The sequence below is a fragment of the Pleurodeles waltl genome, chromosome 10, assembly GCF_031143425.1.
Source record: "Pleurodeles waltl isolate 20211129_DDA chromosome 10, aPleWal1.hap1.20221129, whole genome shotgun sequence".
Classification (NCBI taxonomy): domain Eukaryota; kingdom Metazoa; phylum Chordata; class Amphibia; order Caudata; family Salamandridae; genus Pleurodeles; species Pleurodeles waltl.
The window spans coordinates 893,537,957-893,557,563 of record NC_090449.1 but is presented as its reverse complement, the minus strand read 5'-3'; the positions used below and the strand labels follow the sequence as shown (position 1 = coordinate 893,557,563).

General features: G+C 44.8%; 1 protein-coding gene across 2 annotated transcripts in view; it reads right to left on the bottom strand.

Moving 5' to 3' along the window:
• Window positions 1-8,209: 8,209 nt before the first annotated feature.
• GATAD1 (GATA zinc finger domain containing 1) overlaps window positions 8,210-19,607 on the bottom strand; it is a 129,349-nt gene continuing 117,951 nt past the window's right edge. For both annotated transcript variants that reach the window (XM_069211637.1, XM_069211638.1), the window contains one exon: window positions 8,210-13,537. In XM_069211637.1, coding sequence (XP_069067738.1) covers window positions 13,347-13,537 — 191 coding nt within the window. In that variant the 3' untranslated portion in view covers window positions 8,210-13,346. The remainder of the gene's footprint in view (window positions 13,538-19,607) is intronic.

Genomic DNA, 19,607 nt, shown 5'->3' with positions numbered 1-19,607 from the left:
TATGGCACAAAGGACTTGTCCTAAACTGGAGTGCTTGAGGCAGCAAACTGTCCTCTAAGAGGCAGGGGATGTCAGCGGCACCCACAAGGTGTAGTGGGAGGACAACCTCTTCTATTCAGAACCAAGAGAATCCAAGCATGGTGCCACCAGGAGATTGGTAGTACCTCCGGAATACAGAGAATTTTTGTTGACCCTGGCACACAACATTCCCCTTTCTGGTCATTTGGGGGCAAAGTAAGACTTGGAACAGACTTGTCCCTCAGTTTCCCAGGCCCCAAACATGTCAGAAGAAACTAAGGAGTTTTGTCGCTCATGTGTCGCCTGTCAAACCAGTGCCAAGACAGGTGGCAACCCAAAGGGCCCCCTAATGCCACTTCCAGGGTTCCCTTTGAGAGGGTTGGGTTGGACATAGGTGGTCCCCTACACCTACCCATAACCTCTAGGAACAAATGTATTCTGGTGGTGGACCATGCCGCCATGTACCCAGAAGCTTTTCCTCTAAGGACCACTACTAGCTCCTGTAGTAGCAAAGGCCCTCCTGGGACTTTTCTCAAGTGTGGGCTTTCCTAAAGAGGTGGTATCAGACCGGGGTACCAACTTCATGTCTGCATAGATAAACACAATGTGGAAGGAATATGGTGTTACTTACAAGTTCACCACTCCTTACCACCCCCAAACCAATGGTTTGGTGGAAAGATTTAATAAAATGCTCAAAGGCATGATCATTGGGCTCTGAAGAACTCAGGAGGAGATGGAATGTCCTACTGCCATGCCTCCTTTTTGCCTACAGGGAGGTCCCTCAGAAGGGAGTGGGCTACAGCCCCTTTGAACTCCTGTGTGGGAACCCTGTTAGGAGTCCTCATGCTCTTGTTAGGTAGCACCTGAAGCAACCTCTCAAGCCCCCTAGTGGACATAGAAGAATAAGTACTTGGCCTCAGATCAAGGATGGCTGAGTACATGAAAAAAAAAGGCCACTAAAAACATCCAGGCCAGTCAGGAACTGCAGAAACAGTTGCATGACCAGAAGGCTGTGCTCACTGTTTAACAGACAGGGGAGAAGGTGTGGGTCCTGGAGCCGGTGGCTCCCAGGGCACTCAAAGACAAGTGGAGTGGCCCCCACAGAGTAGTGGAAAAGAAGGGTGAGGTCACCTACTTGGTGGACCTAGGCACACACAAAGCCCCCTAGGGGTGCTTTATGTGAACCGCCTGAAGCCCTACGACACGGCTGACATAACCCTGCTCATGGCCACTGATGAGGGACAGGAAGAAGAGAGTGACCCTCTCCCTGAACTCTTCTCCAACACTGCAGCTGATGACTCAGTTGATGGGGTAATCCTTGCTGACTGCCTTTGAGTCTCAGAAAGAAGAAAACAGGAACCTCCTAGGACAGTTCTCAGAACGGTTCTAACACCTGGTCAAACCACATGGTCTGAACACACCATTGATACAGGGGACAGTTTGCCCATAAACAGTAAAATCTATAGGCAACCTGACCATGTTTAAGACAGCATCAAAGCAGAAGTGCAAACAATGCTGGACCTAGGAGCCATTGAGGACTCTGACAGCCTCTGGGCTAGCCCAGTGGTGTTGGTCCTAAAACCTCACTCTCAAAATGGAAAAAGAGCAATGAGGTTCTGTGTTGACTATAGAGGTCTCAACACTGTCACAAAGACAGATGCTTATCCCATCCCTAGGGCAGATGAGCTAAAAAATACATAGGGATCTGTCATGTATTTGAGCACATTTGATTTGATTGCAGGATATTGGCAGATCAAATTATCAGATGATGCTAAACCAAAGACAGCATTTTCAACCTTTGGAGAGTGTTATCACTCTACAGTGATGCCCTTTGGTCTGAAAAATGCACCTGCCACATTTCAAAGGCTGGTGAATACAGTCCTCCAAGGAAGGACTATAGTGCAGCTTATCTGGATGAAATAGCGGTCTTTAGCTCCACTCGGGAGGATCACCTCGTCCACCTGTGGAATGTTTTGGAGGCTCTGCAGAAAGCAGGCCTCACTATCAAGGCCTATAACTGCCACATAGGGCAGGGGAAGGTTGTATACCTGGGCCACCTGGTAGATGGAGGCCAGATTCAACCACTACAGAGGAAAATCCAACCTATTTTGAATTGGACTCCACCTACTACCCAAACACGGGTGAGAGCCTTCCTAGGCGTCACTGGGTATTACAGGAGGTTCATTAAGAACTATGGCTCCATTGTAACCCCTCTTAAAGACCTCACCTCAAAAAGAATTCCCAAGAAAATCATATGGGCAGCTGGCTGTCAAAAAGCTTTTGAGGATCTTAATCAGGCCTTGTGCTCTGCACCTAATTTAAGAAGCCCTGACTACTCCAAGCAGTTCATAGTACAGACAAATGCTCCTGAGGTAGGGGTTGGGGCGTTACCACAACTTAACAATGAAATGCCAGGACCAACCTGTAGCTTTTATAAGCAGAAAGTTGACCCCCAGGGAAAAGTGTTGGGCAGCCATAGAAAGGGAGGCCTTTGCTGTGGCCTGTCCTTGAAGAAGTTGAGGCCATACCTGTTTGGCACTCACTTTCTTGTTCAGACAGACTACAAGCCCCTTCTTTGGCTCAAACAGATGAAAGGTGAAAATCTCAAACTGTTAAGGTGGACCATATCCCTACAGGGAATGGACTATACAGTGAAACATAGACCTGGGAGTAACCACTCCCAGATATTTCCACTTAAACAATGAAGAGTAAACTGGACAATGTTAGCCTTATTGTACTTCACTTGGGGGGAGAGTTGTGTAGGAAAGTACCCTCTTTCTTGGCATGTTTACCCCCGTTTTCTGCCTGTTGTTAGTGTGTTTGGCTGTGTTCACTGGGATCCTGCTAACCAGGACCCCTGTGATTATAATCTCTCCCTTCGAACTTGGTTACTGGAACCACTTACCTCCCACATTTGGCATACTGGTCCTCTCCCCCCCCATGCAAGTCCCTAGTATATGGTAACTAGGTACCAAAGGCATTGGGGTACCAGGGGATCCCCCATGGGCTGCAGCATGCATTATGCCACCCATGCAAAGTGTATCTGCAGGTCTGTCATTGGAGCCTGCCTGAAAGGGTGCATGTCCCTTTTTCATAACAGGTCACTGCACAATGTCACTGTAAGCCACCCCTATTGCATGCCCTCCTAGCCCAGAGGACAGGGTGCAATTGCCTGTGTGTGAAGGCACCCCTGCACTAGCAGAGGTGCCCCCACGAACTCCAGTTCCATTTTTCTGGACTTTGAGTGCAGGGACACCATTTTATGCGTGTAATGGACATAGGTCACTCCCTATGACCAGCTACATAACGGTAACTCCGAACCTAGGCATGTTTGGTATCAAACATGTCGAAATCATACCCCAATACCGTTGCCAGTATTGGAAGTATGATTCCATGCATTCTGGGGGCTCCTCAGAAGACCCCCAGCATTGCTCCTACCATCCTTTGAGGGTTTTCCAGGCAGCCCAAGCTGCTGCAACCCCTCAGACAGGTTTCTGCCCTCCTGCTGCTTGAACAGCTCAAGCCAAGGAAGGCAGAACAAAGGATTTCCTTTGGGGGGTAACACCCTCTTCTCTTTGGTAATGGGTGTTACATGGTTTGGGAGGGGTAACCTCCCCACGCCACTGGTATGCTTTGGAGGGCACATTTGGTGCCCTTCATGCATAAACCAATCTACACCGGTTCAGGCACCCCCAGTCCCTGCTCTGGTACGAAACTGGACAATGGAAAGGGGAGTGACCAATCCCCTGTTCATCACCACCAAAGGGGTGGTGCCCAGAGTTCCTCCAGAGGGTCCCTGGGTTTTACCATCTTGAATCAAAGGTTGGCAGGGACCTGTGGGAGCATCTGAGTTGCCAGGTCAGACAGATGATGTCAGAGCCCCCTCCTCCTTTACCTTGCTGGTCGCCGACAGCTCCACATTTGCTTCACTGCAACTTCTGACTTTGCCAAGGCTTGTTTGTGGTTTTTCCACGCCACTAACCGACTCCAATCATCCATCCGGCATGGGACGTCGACTGCATCCTCCAGGAACTCTTCACTTGCAGCTGCATTCCTGACTGTCTTCGTCCTACTGTCGACCAGCTCCTGCATCCACAGTTGGGTGGGTAGTGGCTCCTGCCCCCACTGGACTCTACTGTGACTTCTGGAATTGGTCCCCTTCATCCACAGATCTTCCTCTTCAGGAATCCACCACTGGTTTCTTGCAGTCTTGTCTGGGTGTTGTACCTTCTTCTTTTTCTTCCTTTTGGGTGCGGTTTGGGGAAAATCCAGTAACTTACTCCTTTCTTCCTGGTTACTGGGGGGCACTGTGGTAATTATCTTTGAGGTTTTCTAGTACCCCCAGCAGCCTTCTACACATTCCACTTACCTAGGTGGGGGTCCTGCGTTCACATTCCATTTTTTTAGTATATGGTTTGGGCTCCCCCTAGGATGACTATTGTCTATTTGCATTTTTTACTACTTTTTATGCCTATTACTGATTACTAATGTACATATCTAGCGTTTTACCTTCTATTAGAGGGTTTCCTCTCTAGTACTTTTTGGCAATTGTGTCACTAAAATAAAGTATCTATATTTTTGTAACACTGAGTGTTTTCTTTCAAGTGACACTACAGTGGTATTGCATGAGCTTTGCGTGTTTCCTAGATAAGCCTTGGCTGCTCACCCACAGCTACCTCTAGAGAGTCTGGCTTCTAGACACTGCCTACACTACACCAATAGGGGATAACTGGACATGGTATAAGGTTTAAGTACCTTAAGCACCCACCACACACCAGGCCAGCTTCCTACAGCCACCATAATTGAAAAGAGAGCAAAGCACAATAATACTGCCTTGAAGGGTATGGATAGTAGAAAGGGAGAGTATATGCAAACCAGTATGGACAAGACAAGAAACGGATAGGTGCATTAAGTGACTTAGGGCCATATTGCTCCACGCAACGTGATGTAGAAAACCAGTGTCCAGAGCCCTACACCTAAAAAATAAATAATTTTCCCCCAGACTGCTTTTCATCGTACCTGAATTATATGATGCGTAACCTGCTTATGGGTGTAGGCCCAGCTTCTGGAGATAAAGGTTTGTCCAATATTCAATTCCATTCATCTCTCAACATTGCCACAACAGGCTTCCCCATGGATGGAGCTGTATAAGGAAGTGATAAGAGGGAGTGTTCATCGACGCCAACCAAGTATTGTAGCTGAATAAATACATTAGAGATTTGACCACTGTTTGTGCAGCAGTTGTACAGAGTTGTCTTCACATGTAGGGATGGAACCACTCCCCCTGTGCCACTTCAGAACAGTTAACAGTATAGATCACAAACCGTATTTGTTTTTTTTTTATTTGTCGGATGTCAATAAAGCCTGACTGAACAGGAAATATTAGGTCAGGACCCAGCCGGAGTAGTCTATTGGCCACTATTTTAGCAAGTGTATTAATGAGTTATGGTAGGCTGCATTTTTCACAGTTATGTACTGGTTTGCCTGGTTAGGACGTGTGACGAGAAGGGCCTCTCATTGTTGGAGGGAGAACTTGTTTCTCACATGGTTCCTCAAAAAGCGTCAGTAAGGGGGTGGGGGGCAGCACGGAGTCGTATTCTACACAAAATCCACGCCAGGTACTTTACTGACAGGCACGCTCTGAACAGTTGCCACTATCTCTTCCGTGATAACGTGTTGCATAAACAAATACTGGTATCTTTCCCCCATCCACACAAGGGTGACGCTACCTAGGTAATAAAGCATCTGGCGTTCTCCAGGGTGGAGCCTATACGTTTATAAAAGTCTCTGTAAAAGGCAGTAAAGGCCCAAAGGCTATTCTTTGCATCATAGCAGGACTGTCCCTCAAAGGTTATTGTGGTTATGCCACAGGTGGCCCACTGCTATTTGAGCAACTTTCATAGATTTACCTGGTCGATCATCTTCCCTGCAGGAGAATCTTATTGCTCCCCTTGCTAGGTGCTTAGTCTCTGCAACTGTCATCAGTTATATCAGGATTTGTCATGTGTTATCCTCTGGCTTGCATAGTTTTTATTCTAACTTACATGCGTTCTGAGTTTAATAAGGATTCCATTCTGCTTGGCTATGCAACCTACCCGAATAACTGTCATAAAGACTTCCATGTTTAACATGTACTGTCAACCAAGCCTATGTTGTTGCTTAAAAACGTACATTATTTCACCTGTAACGACATCCTGGAATAACGCACCAGGCAATCCACCAGCTCATAGCTTCCAAGTAAATGGAGGATAGTGTAGGTCTGGAAATTAAAGACACATTAACACAGGGGAGTCATCAGAGTGTTTTGCTAAGGGCTGGGCAGTGTGTCCACGCATAAACATCCTTTGTGGCCAGCGAAAAATGTAACTTTTAAAGAGGTCTGCAATGAATACATTACCTTATATGCTGTATATAGTGGAGGCAGGGCGACAATTAATTGTCTACTCCGAATATTCCCAATTTGTGGCAGATACTCGGTGTGAAGTATAAATTGGGGGAAATTAGTGTTACTCTTGTTGTCTTGGTGGCCACTAGATGGGGTATTATTGCACCCAATCCAGTGGCGGCTGGCTCGTATTTACAAAGGGGGGCGGGAGAGTGGACATAGTAAGAATACATAAAAAATAAAAAAAATGCACTTACCTGATGACGATCTTCTCTCCTCCCACCGTCTCTCCCAGCTATGACATGATTGTCACTGGATCCTGGAAACTGCGCAAGTCAATCCCGACGCTGGTTTCATGCTGGTTACCAGCATGAAGCCAGCGTCAGGAGTGGTGGATCGGTCTCCCTCACCATTCACCAGAGCGCTGGAGGCCTCTGCTTTTTCTAAAGACAGCTTGGTTTGAGAAACAAAGTGCGCATGTCAGGCTGGCGTTACAAGACGGCCGGCCAAAGGGATATGCACAATTTAAACAAGTGCACAGCTCCCTGCTACGACTCTGCAGCAATTGCCCTGCTCCGTCCCGACACTCCGTTAAGGACAGGGTGCTGAATAATAAAATGGTAATAAACAAAGTTTATGACAATACTTTTTTCCGTTCTGGGGGCAGTTTTCTGGCGGAGTGATGCTCCTCCGCCCACGTGGAGGGGCCACCCTTGGTCTAGTCACAATATCTCTAGAGCAACTGTTTCTCCTTGAACAGGCAGTGATGTTTAAAAATCATTGTCTTGCCAAAATTCTTATATGTCCTTCACACCACACTGCATTGGGTCACAGAAGACTGCTTCAAGAAGGTAAAGGCTGAAGTACAATTCCTACTATGTCATAGGTGGCCACTGTGTACTCACCAAGCTAGTCAGTTGGGTCTACAACCAAGGAATAACCCTTTCTGATATTCCAAAATACTATTGGGCCTCTCACGGCTGTAATAAATGAGTGGGCTTTTCTACCACTGGAAGAGCCTTCCATAAGAATTGATAGGCATGCAATGGAGTAGGGAGACAACCCCTTGGCGCTCTCCACAAAGAGAAACAAAAAGGTCCTATCCTATCACAGGCAATGACTGCTGAAAGCATAGGAGAAAACCACTAGCTACATAAAATTGGAAGGGGTACCAACAAAGGAAACCCCGCTTATGAGACAGTGACTTACTAAGGGAGGTGGGCAGCCACGAATAGTTCCAAAAAAGGGACGCAATAGTAATTAGCAAGTCGGGAGATGTTGGGGGTGGGGGGAGGGGGAGATGGCCCCATCCTACTAGATGTGCTCAGAAAGACTACAAGTTGGCTGATACCAAATGTATAAATATCTACAACTCACATATGCTTTCACAGCCCGCATCCCAAAAGGGATCAAAAATAGAAGTCTCTCCTTCAGAAAGCAATAACCCATAACACACAAAAATATAATACATAATTCACTGGATCTGTTAGAGAACCTATTGACACAGTGGGAAAGGGATGTAGGAACACTGCAAGACAGACCAGAAGAGGATACCGTTTTACCAAAAGAGGTTTTGATAAGCATAGCATTTAGGCTGGTGAAGCTGAAAATACTCCATATGTCACACCTTAACAAGGAACGTTTAGCTCAAATAGAGGAAGGAGCAACAAATGGCAGCCCCACGGAATGTGGACTAATAGGTAGCTTTATACAAGTTTTCGGAATGCCCTTGCCTGGTAACCTTCTGAAGGAGGGGGGCCCGACCCGACTAGTCTAACTGAATTTTATTAAAGGCACAATGCCAAGTTGTTTTTTTTCAAACATGTATTTTATTGTTTCACAATAACACAATTCTGTACAGGTATTAAGCAAGGTATAACATCATTTATGATGAGGATCAAGTCTTACCTGTGTCAGACACAGTATGTACCCTACCAAAATCATATAAAACAAAATCAAGGAAAGATGTATGTTAATCAGTTTCCTGATGTCATGTAATTCGGTTAATCAAGGCCCTTGTGGTGGTCCCATGCACCCCAAATTTTAAAGTGTTTGTTTGCACATCTGCACATTTTGTAACCTGTTTTCTCTGACAAGTTGTTTCCATTAGATATATGGGAGAAAATACCCATGCAGTAACACAAGATGATATTTTAAAGGTTGGGAATTATGGTAGCAAGACCGAACATAGTCCAGTCCGAACTGTAAAGCCAGGTCCTCCCTAGACAGGAAAAAAGCATCTTGGGACCAACCTGGCTGATGTAGGGTGATACCCTGAGACCGGTCCCAAGGTGCTTATTTACAAAGTTTGGGCTGAACTGTTCCCACTAGGGACAGGGTCAAGAACGATTTGCATATGGCTGGGTCCAAACTGGGGTGGCAATGTGAGCAAAAGAATGATGGATCAAACCCAGATCTGTGGCTGGGGTGTGAGTGTTTGAAAAGTTTCAGCACTTCATCCATCATCCTTTTGTGTTGTATTAATATGTATGCAGCAGGGGATAATGTAAGTTGCTGTTTCTCTGTGCTTCTTTAATAAAAAAAAAAGATGTTAAAAAAAAAAAAAGAATCTAACCTTAATAAGGATTCATGTAGCAAGGACGAGAACATATCCTCCAGTACTCATGGGGTGTAATTCTCCTATATATATTAGGTCTGTTAGCTCAGGTGGCCCAAGTAGGTCACTGAGCGCTGTTGATGCCCCCTTCCCATATCTCTCCGTCATATTTGGTCTGTCTGCTGAAGAATTCTGTGTTGTGTCACCCGAGGAGACAGTGCAAGCACTTTGTTGCATATCTGTATATAAAAGCCCGATCATCAGTATTAGGGCCATATGCGTTCATGTAATATACTTCTTACAGAGTGCCTACTACCACTACTATTGAGCAAAGAGGGAGAACAAAGTTACCTCGGCTTAACTAAGACGATCATTCCCAAGTCAAGGAACATCAACACTTTTCAGGTTTTAAAAGGATTATTTAAACATCTTATGTTCCAACTGAGGAAGTGTACCGATTTAGTGCACAAGGTGTCTAATTAGAGATGTACTGCAATAGGTATGGAAAGTGCATAGGAGATGGCACATATTGGAGTTCGCATGCTGTGCTGTTTAAGTGTACCTTCAGAGTCCTGTATGTGTCAGGAACATAATGTAGAAGTAAAGTAATCCCGTCTAACCCACCATGCCCTAAACACACTGGCATCCCAATTATGCCAGTGGATATAAAAAACTAACCCCATTAAAGAAAGTAACTCGTTTTTGTGTTTAGGAAATAAAGCTTCTATATAAAGCATTATTAAAATAATTATCCAAATAATGGAGTGGAAGATAGAGTCTCAAAGAGGAAGTCCTCTTCCAGAGGCTCTTTATGAATCTTATGTAGGACTCAAACTCCATCTTGACTTATGGAGTCACCATCTACCCCCTCTCAAACAATGGAAGTCACCATCTTTCCTGATTTTTGCAAAATCATTGTTGTCTTTAATTAGCAGCAGATGCTGCCTGACCTTATCTTTCTGAGAACTGTAAAAGCATCAACCCATTTGATTGATGACACAGATACAAACATAAATACAACATTCTTCTGGGTCAAACGTCTTCTTTCTACAATGTCAAGTTTAAATACGAATACCTACAGAAATATTATCAAAATAGTGTAGACTGAGCTCATGCCCTTTTACTTTATATGTCTGGGGTGTATACCTTTATTCACATAATCTATGTCAGACATTCCTAAACGTATGTCAGAAATGCCAGTTTCTAAAATGATTCATTATAGAAGGACTACACTTGATCCCTTGTCAGCAGAAGTCCCTCGCCCACATTTTCACCCTAGATTCTGCCAGAGACTGTCTCGCCTACTGCCAGCACACTTCGCCGATGCTACATTTTCCCTGAAGAAGATAAAGTCAAGACTCAGAGGATGATCGACCGACTGCTACAGCTGTGTGTTTGCATTTCTCTGGGAACACTTTCCTCACGCTTCCACCGATAAAGCCAGCCTTTGCTGTCATCAAGGTATGCAGTGTCTCTCTTCTACCTAAGAAACTCTAGACTGCAAGTTGCTCTGCCTTTCCTGCTTTCTTACTGTAGCACACGGAAGTAGGCATTCGGTTGTTAGCTTTTAGATGACATTTTAAACATGCTAAAAATGTTCATTTTACTTTTGTTATTTATAACGTGCCTTCTTGCTGTTTTTTTATGATTCTGTGTAGTTGTTTTAGATGTACTGAACCCAAAAGCAACACTTCATCAATTACACATAGAATAGTGTTTTGCAGGGCTACAATAATCGTTTTTTCACATTCATCGCTGGTGCGTTGAACCAAGTTTTTGCATGTCACCCGTGGGTGAGAAAGCACACACCTTGTAGAGTTACACCGAAGTTGTAACTTAAGCAACACACCAATGCCTCTATACCCTGTTTCTGAGGTCCAATGAAATGTGGCCTTGACTTAAAGCCATCTTCAATTGCTAATCAGGGAACTGCAGCAGCAAACAACATACAATACCAATAAGGATAGCTCAGCCAGATCTGGTAAGGTAATCAATAGAGTTCAATAATGGGAGCAGCCTCCACCGAGCAGGCATCATAGAGACCTTCTTTCCCTCTGCCGGTGTGCTCCACGGGCGGCAGGTGCAACTCTACAGATGCTTATGTTGGCATATGCGGTGGGTGGTACTGCACTTCTAAGTGCACTGAATTGTCACTCACCTGTGTAGCAACTTATTAGGGTACCTGAAGGCAAGAGGCCCTCAGCCTCATATAATGTACATACAGCGTTCCAGCTATTTGGTGGTGGGGGTCAGAGGCTCTGCTGCGTCATGTGCTCCAACCCAGTAATCCACATCATAAGGTGTGTAGGTGCAGTACTTCTTTGACCCCAGGATATTGTGCTTGTCTGAGGCTTACCGCTTGTTGAGACACCAGCACCTTGGCCCACTTTGGGATCAAGAGCAAGAGCAGCTCCGACAACCCAGTCTACCGGAGGCCCGCCAGTGGGCTTGTCAGTCCAAGCTAATAACAAGTTAACAGCCACAACAGAACAGGCCCAATGTTCCGCCCTACATGTAGAAGACTCAGCGTCTCCATATGGGAATGCCGAAGAACTCTGCAGACTATTTCGGGCACGCTTACAGCTCACCAGTGTTTCAGCACACATGGTCAGTGTTCTGTTGTAACATTAACTGCTCGGTGAAGGATTATGCAGGATTTATCCTTCAGAAATCCACAGTTTAAACAATCTGCGGCTGTGTTGGTGTCTGACATCTCCCCACCATCCACCCTCCCCCAAAAGCCCATTATTCCTGGCCAGATATTGGTTATGTATCAGATCAAATGTTTTCCCATTAGGCAAGATTCATCCCAATACGGTGGCTCCTCCATTCCAGGGGGTAGCAACAAAATTAAGTAGTCCATTATCCAGTGGCAAAGCAGACCACATTGCTTATACCAGGACTAACATTTTGAAAGCTATTTCAGCAGAACTGACAGTCAAATAAAAAGCAAATCTAACAGGCGCGCGCACACACGGGCTAACTACATCTATAGCTATGTACTATACATTCTATTGCAGAGTCTTCCAGAAAAACAGGCCCGTGTTGGCCACTCTTATGTAGGCAAGAAGATCAGTCCAAAAAGCTAGACCACATGTGCGCAATGCAAAGGTAATCCATTGTGCACAGACAACTGTATCACAATGGCATGACCTTAACACTTAATCCACAAATGATCACGCAGGCAACAAAATACAGCCAGGGACATGCACTCTCCTACCATTTCCAGAGCAGATGAATGGTACTAGGGCAGCAAAGATGACATCAAAACTAACTTCGAAACGCTACAGGGTGGTACACTAGACTAGAATTCAAACGACTGTTGACTCAGTCCAGGAGTTAGCAGAAAGTGTAAGAACCCTACAATGGATGACGTAGGGTAATGTGGTTTGCAATGACTATGAAGAATGTTACTTCCCTGCTTTGGTTGGCATTGGCCAACGAAAGCAGGGAACAAAGATACCTGGCAGTGAAACGAGTTATACATGTGTAGTAAAGCAATGGCTGCAGATGGCAACAGTGAATAAATGTAAACTATATTATCCAAATGCTATGCTAATCTGACCGCCCAAAAAGAAGATGCTGTCTTGTATGCTAGATAGTTATAGCTTCATCAATTTTGCACTGTATTGTTTTATTCTCTTTGCACTTGGATGTCACCATGTGGTATTGTGTAAAGGAGGGGAGGTCTAGTGTAGGACTAGACCCATGTCATATTTTCTGCATATTCACATACTATAGGTCTGCATGCACAAACTCAATGGAACTAATTTACCTACTAGAGAGAGAAGAATCCATGCCGGATTTTCAGGGTAACCTTCAACTATGTACATTAGTTCCACTCAGTTTCACCATATGCAAATCATATGGAGCTATTCTGAAATCTGGCAGCCCTCGTGCAACCAAGTTAGACATGCCTGGTCTAGAGGAACCTGTAACCACGCCTTCATTAAAGACTGGTTTAAAAAAAAAAAAAAAATCTTAAAAAGGTAGGTGCAACTTTTGTTCATACTCAGCAAAAAGAAATCTGTTCAGTATGATAAATTACTGATTTTTTCTAAAAAAAAATGTTAAGCTTTTTTTTTTCAATAAAAGCTTAGTTTCACTTTCTTTTACAACACAATACATGATTTTCCAAATAAATAACATTGAAAGGCAAATACAACTATTTATAAATATTAACAATAGAATTTATAAAATAGATTTAAAAAAAGGAGTACGACAATTTACAAAACTATTGACTAGCATGTTTAACTCACATTTTTAAACATTTGTATTTTTCCAATGTGGTGCAAATCCATTCGTGGTTTTGGTAAACTTGAGGCAGTAAATTGGACACACAACTGATCTTTAGAAAGCAAAGGTCAGAACCAGTTCCTTGAATAGTTAAATGCTGTTGGTAACACTTTCCTTGATTGACATTGCAGGAGTAGGTCCAATACGAGTCCAAACGTAACCTTTCTCAGGCCGGGTAGGAATGGTAGGGAAGGGGGACGATCTAGATTTGAAATATTCTGATGGTGCATGGCAAACAAATTCCAGATACTCAATTTTTCTGGGTAAATCTTCATCTGGCCCTGAAAGCAGAACAAAAGTGAAGCTAATAAATAGTAATATATGGCTAGTCAGTCAATCGTGAGCTTTAATCACACAGCAGACAGTAGCTACTAGAGTTGCTCAGGTTTAATTAGTCCCAAACTACAATTTCCAATTTTAGTAGTTACATACACGGACATAAATGGACATATCAGGAAAAAGGAAAAAAGTTTTTTTTTTGTTTGTTTGTTTTTTAAACAGAGGAAAACACTTTCCAGGTAGAAGAAAACTGATGCTGTGAAAAAGGCAACAGTTGTCTCACGTGTTTACCTAAAAAATATATACAATTACATAGGAAGGTAGATGTTTAATGTTTTTGGGGAATCCAAGATGGCGGCCGGATTTCCCAGCTGATCGCCACTACCGCTCTAGCCCATCCCCAGACCACACGCGGCTCTCGCTCACCTGCGGCCGCGGATGCCGCGGGCGCTTTTCGGCTTTCTGGTGGTCCCTGCCAGGATCGGGGCCAGGATCGGGGCCGCAACGGCAGGCACTGGTGGGCCCCGCAAGAATATGCGAGTGTGACGCTCACTCCAGACCCGCGCTCTTACCCCTCTCGGCTAAGCGCGATTCCCGCCGCTTCCTGGCAATATTAGTTGGTGTTTGGGGCGTGTGGGACGCTCGGATGGCGCAGAAGATAAACAGGACCCCTCGCTCCTTACGGGCACAGCAGAACCAAGACCCAGGAGGAACCAGAAAGGATAAAAAGCTACCGGTCCCCGGATCAAAGGAGCACAGCAATCTTCAAGTGAAAGGGGGCCCGCACAAAACAACCGACATGGAAAAAGACGCAAGGTACTCTGTTCCAATAATGTTTTCTAGCGTGATGCGGCCTAAGCAAAGGTCCACGGAAAAGGCAGCTTGTGATGCGCAACCAAACGTGTTAGGAGTCAATGATGAGCATGTACCTGTTGCATTTACATCTCCTGAAGCACTCACTCCTATGTTCGATGCAGGGGGGAGGGAGCCACCCTGTCAGGAGACCGCCAGTACAAGCCCAGGAAATAGCGGGGAGGGGGTGGCCCTCCCCCCAATGGGGTGTGCAAAGCTATCCGAGCAGGAACTTAAGGAGTCAAATCAGAGGTCTCAGGAATCCATTCCAGAGAAATGTGTAGTACAATCTAGTCCATCAAGCTGCAAGTTAAATTTGCAACAAATTGACGATATGGCCAAGTCCTCAACGATATATGAGACTACCCCCCCCAGCTCCTGCCCAGAGAGGAAAAGAGGCGAAACCAACAAACACCGATCAGGGGCCATTTGATACAGCAGAGAGTTTTTTTTCTCTCTCTGATCAGTCTAAACACTCAGATTTGGACGAAGAAATTCCTTTAACAGATTCAGATATCGAGAGTAGCTCTGCTGCAAGTATCTGGGTATCGAACTACTTAACATGTAGAAGAAAATCAGCTGAGCAAACTGAAGCCAGGAGCAGCTCAGGGGCCAAGCTTAGGGGAGACCCGATCAAGCCTCAAAAGGAGGATGGTGAAATGCAGTGGGATTATACGGCCACCCAACAGGCCTTTTCAAAAAGGGATTCGGCCTGTAGTACTCTGGTGCCCCCCCCCCACGGGCGACCTTGCAGAACCTCCTTCTTTGGATCTTATCTACAGGACAATGGTTCAGAATCATGAACGGACTCAGAGGGAGAGCAGGAAAATGAAAGCAGCTAGCAGACAGCTACAACTATCTATTAAAAAAGTGGTCAAATCCTGCCAGGATATTGGTGTACGCATCGCCACCATGGAGAATCGAACGGAGGAGCTGGAAATCGAAGTTAAAGCAGCAACAGCACAGACGACGACACAAGGGCAGCAGATCTCGGATATTCAATGGAAACTGGAAGATGCTGAAAACCGTCAGCGGCGGAATAACTTGAGGATCTTGGGTATAGCAGAGGACCTCGAGGGGCAGGATACTAGGGCTTATATAGCTTCACTTTTTAAGCAAGCATTCCCAGACTTGATTGGGATTGGGAAAAGGAGATTCAGAGAGCACACCGTTTTCCGTTAATGAAGAAAAAACAAGCTTTGACTGCTACTAATAGAGACCAGAGTTACCCACGGGCCATTATAGTGTATTTTGGTAATTTTTTACTGAGACAGGCTGTGTTTAAAAAAGCTCGCCCCAACTCAAAGGTGACGGTGGAAGGTGTATCATTCTTTAGTAGGCCAGACTTCGCACATGCCACTGTAGAAAGACGGTGGCAGATGATTGTTCAATTTCAAGAGTTGGGGGCGGAAGCCTACTTGCTAAGCCCTGCGCGTCTAAAAGTTGTCTACAAAACAACTACAAGATTTTTTCTTTCAGAAATTAAGGCGGGGGAATATGTACAGCAGCTGAAAACCGGTCAAGTGCAGGGGGTACAGGAGAAGGGGGGGGGGGGGGGGAGGGACTGCCGTGAATAGTTGTTTATATGTAAATGTATGTGATACTGATTGGGGTGTTTTTTTGAACATCTATCGGTTAAGGGTTTTGATCGGGAGGGTGAAGATGAGGGGCCGCGTGTACTGATTGGCAAGCGATAAGTGTGTGAAGGTGCTTTACGTATGGGTGGGCTAACGGGACTGGCAATTACCATCTTACAGGCTTAGAAGCCTGGCGATTCCATTTGTAGGGGTAAGGGTTGGGGGGTGGGTTAGAGGAGGGTGGGGGGGTCAAAGGGACTAAAAGGATAATGGGACACGCAGCAGGGGGTGCGGGGATGGCTCTTATCGGTGGAAAAGGTGTCAGGGTATGAAAGCAGCAAAGTCGAACAAGGCATACAGGGGAACTAGAAGGATCAGCATCCATAAAAATAGGACAGCAAAGTGAACTACGTATCGCCACAGTGAACGTTTGTGGGCTCAATAATAACAAGAAGCGGCAGTTTGTAGGAGAGGTTTTCAAGTCATGGAATGTCGATATTATTTGTATGCAGGAAACACATATTCCAGGTACACAAAAGCAGCTAATGGAGTTTTATGGGTGGAAGCTAGCGGTTTTTACACGACAACACACAACCACTAGAGGGGTAGCGATATTAACTCGGATCAGTACTCTGGTTATACATAAACAATTTGCTGATAATCTTGGCAGGCTTGCTCTGTTGGAATGCTCGGCTAAGGGACTAAGGTTCACTCTATGTTCTATTTATGCATCTAACACAGATGATCCAGAGATACTGGATTGGCTTAATTTAGAACTTACGAATTGGGCAACACCTATCATAATGTGTGGAGATTTCAATATACATTTAGATAGTAAAGAACCCATTCAGGAACAAACACTCTACCTGGGTAGAAAAAACAAAGTTTTTAGGGCACTTCAGTCATTGGCCATTAATCATGGCTTGATCAACGTCTGGCAGTTGTGTTGCCCGCAGGATTCAGGGTCCACCTTTTTCTCTGCTCCGCATAAGAAATTAGTCAGGTTAGACTACTTTTTTGTGACAGCCTCTCTACAAAACCAAATAGGGGTCAATAGACTTCCTAGAATTATATCAGACCACAACCCATTGGTTTTGGCTTTGGAGACAGGGAGAAAGGGCCCGCAGCCGAGATCTTGGACATTTGATAGGACACTATTAGCTGATCCAGTGTATATCCATAAAATGAAGGAATGGATCCCTGAATTTTTAAAGATAAATCAGGGTTCTGCTTCTTGTCAGATAGTTTGGGATACTTTTAAAGCTGCTGTCAGAGGAGAAACCCTGAGTTATGGGTTAAGAAAGGAGAAAATACGCACGGATCAGCTAAAATTAGTTCAGACAAAGCTGGTTAAAGCTGAGCAGCGACTAGGGGAAGTGATCCGCAGTGGAGTAGATATTTCAGACATTCTGTGCGATGTGAATATCATTAAGGCAGAAGCCGCCAAGATTTTCATGGATAAGGCTGCTGCAAAATTTTTAGTATACCGTCAGAAATGCTATGAGTATAGCGGGAAAGTGGGCCAACAGCTGGCCTTAAGAATAAGACAAAAGCAGGTATTTGGGAGTATTAAAAGCTTAGTGAATGAAGAAGGGCGGATGGTACACAACGGTCCTGAGATTATGGAAGTCTTTAGACAATTCTATCAAAAATTATATACCCAGGAAGAACAGCCCCAAGAAGAGGAAAGGATCGATGCCGCGGGCAATGAGATATCAGGTCAGTTAAGAGAGGAAGATAAGGCAGCTTTAGAAGCACCTATGACATTGGAGGAATTGGATGTAGCAACTCGTGCCTTGGCAAGTGGGAAGGCGGCAGGGGGGGATCTAATTCCACTAGAATTCTATAAAGTTTTTTTGTGGAGATATGTAAACAGCTACTTAACTTATTTATTGAAGTACAAGCAGGGGCTCCTCAACCGGCCTCCTGGGGGGAGGCTAAGATAGTAGTTTTTTTTAAAAAGGACAAGGAACCCACTCAGCCTGGTTCATATCGCCCAATCTCTTTAATTAACAGCGATGCCAAAATCTACGCTAAAATACTTGCTAGCCGCTTGAGTTTGGTAATCTCAGGCTTAGTATCTCCATGGCAGCATGGCTTTATCCCGGGGAAAAGAACGGCAGATCATATAAGACGAGTTATTACGTTACTTGATGTTAGTGCAATAGCCAGGCTTCCCATGGCAGTAATCTTGTTAGACGCGGAAAAAGCCTTCGACCGGGTCCATTGGCCCTTTTTATGGTCTGTCCTGTGTAAAAATAACATCGGTCCCGGGTTTGTCAAGGCAATTCAACAGCTTTACCAAAACCCAACGGCTACGATACAAGTTGCCGGGCTAAAGTCGTCCTCAATCAATATTCAGAGAGGCACGCGACAAGGGTGCCCGTGTTCACCACTGCTTTTTGCGCTATATATTGATCCCTTGATCAGGAAAATGATCCGGAATGGTCGGATCATGCCAGTCTCATTGAAAGGGGGGTGTACTAAGATTTTAGCATATGCAGACGATATCGCGGTGGTGACCACGGACCCCAGGACTGCTATATCGGAAATAGAGCAGGAAGCCCTGCAGTTTGGGAAAAGATCTGGTTATTTGCTGAACAAGAGTAAATGCCAAATATTGGTGAATGAATCAGTAGATTTTAAGGACGAGCGGGTGTTGACACAGGTACAATATTTAGGTGTTAAACTTACAGCAAACCTTGACGAAGTGGTGAAAATAAACATGGGCCCAATTTTAACAAAGACTAGGAAAGATCTTGCTCGCAATAACAATCTACACTTGTCACTCATGGGACACTGTAATGTGATAAAAATGGTGTTTCTACCCAAAATACTCTACCTCTTTAGAACAATCCCCCTAGAGATTGGGCAAGATTGGATTAAATTAATAGAGGGATTGGTTAATAGCTTCATTTGGTCCTATACAAAGCCGCGCCGGGCTTTCCATTATATGACTCTCCCAAGAGAGCAAGGGGGCACTTCCCAATTTTAAACTTTATTATTTGGCAGCAGTGCTTCAGTATGCACAGATACTTTGTTACGGACAGACCCGGGCAAGATGCTCTCCCTTCAATATATACCCTGATTCTGGGCAAAGAAGCAGACGCAGTCTTCCTGCGGATTCTGGAACCCAGCTACTATAAAAAGGTTAAATTTAAGGTAATTTATGCTGCATTTAAGGCATGGACCCAGGTTAAGCGCAAGATAGGTATAGGACGAATCTGCCATTACACTCCCTTGTGGATTACCCCCACGCTTCCAGCAATATTTAAAGACCACTATTGCTTGAGGTGGAGTAATCGGGGTATTCACAAAGTCGGGGACTTGTTTCACTCTGGTAGCCACCTCAAATCATTTGAGGAACTGAGTGCGGAATTTGCGCTGGAAAAAAAGAGACTTTTTTAATTTTTTACAGATTAGAGCCTTTTTACTAACTAGTATGACCCAAGGTTGGCACACGGATAAGATTAAGCTAATGGAAGTCTCACGACACCCCACTAGCTGCGGTATTAAAAATCTGTATCCACTGCTTTTAAATTCTATACAAGATGACCTGGCGACATTGGTTAAAAAATGGGAAGCACGGGTTGGAGCTAAAGAGACAGAGGTTTGTGAGTCTATGGAAATGGCACGGACTGTT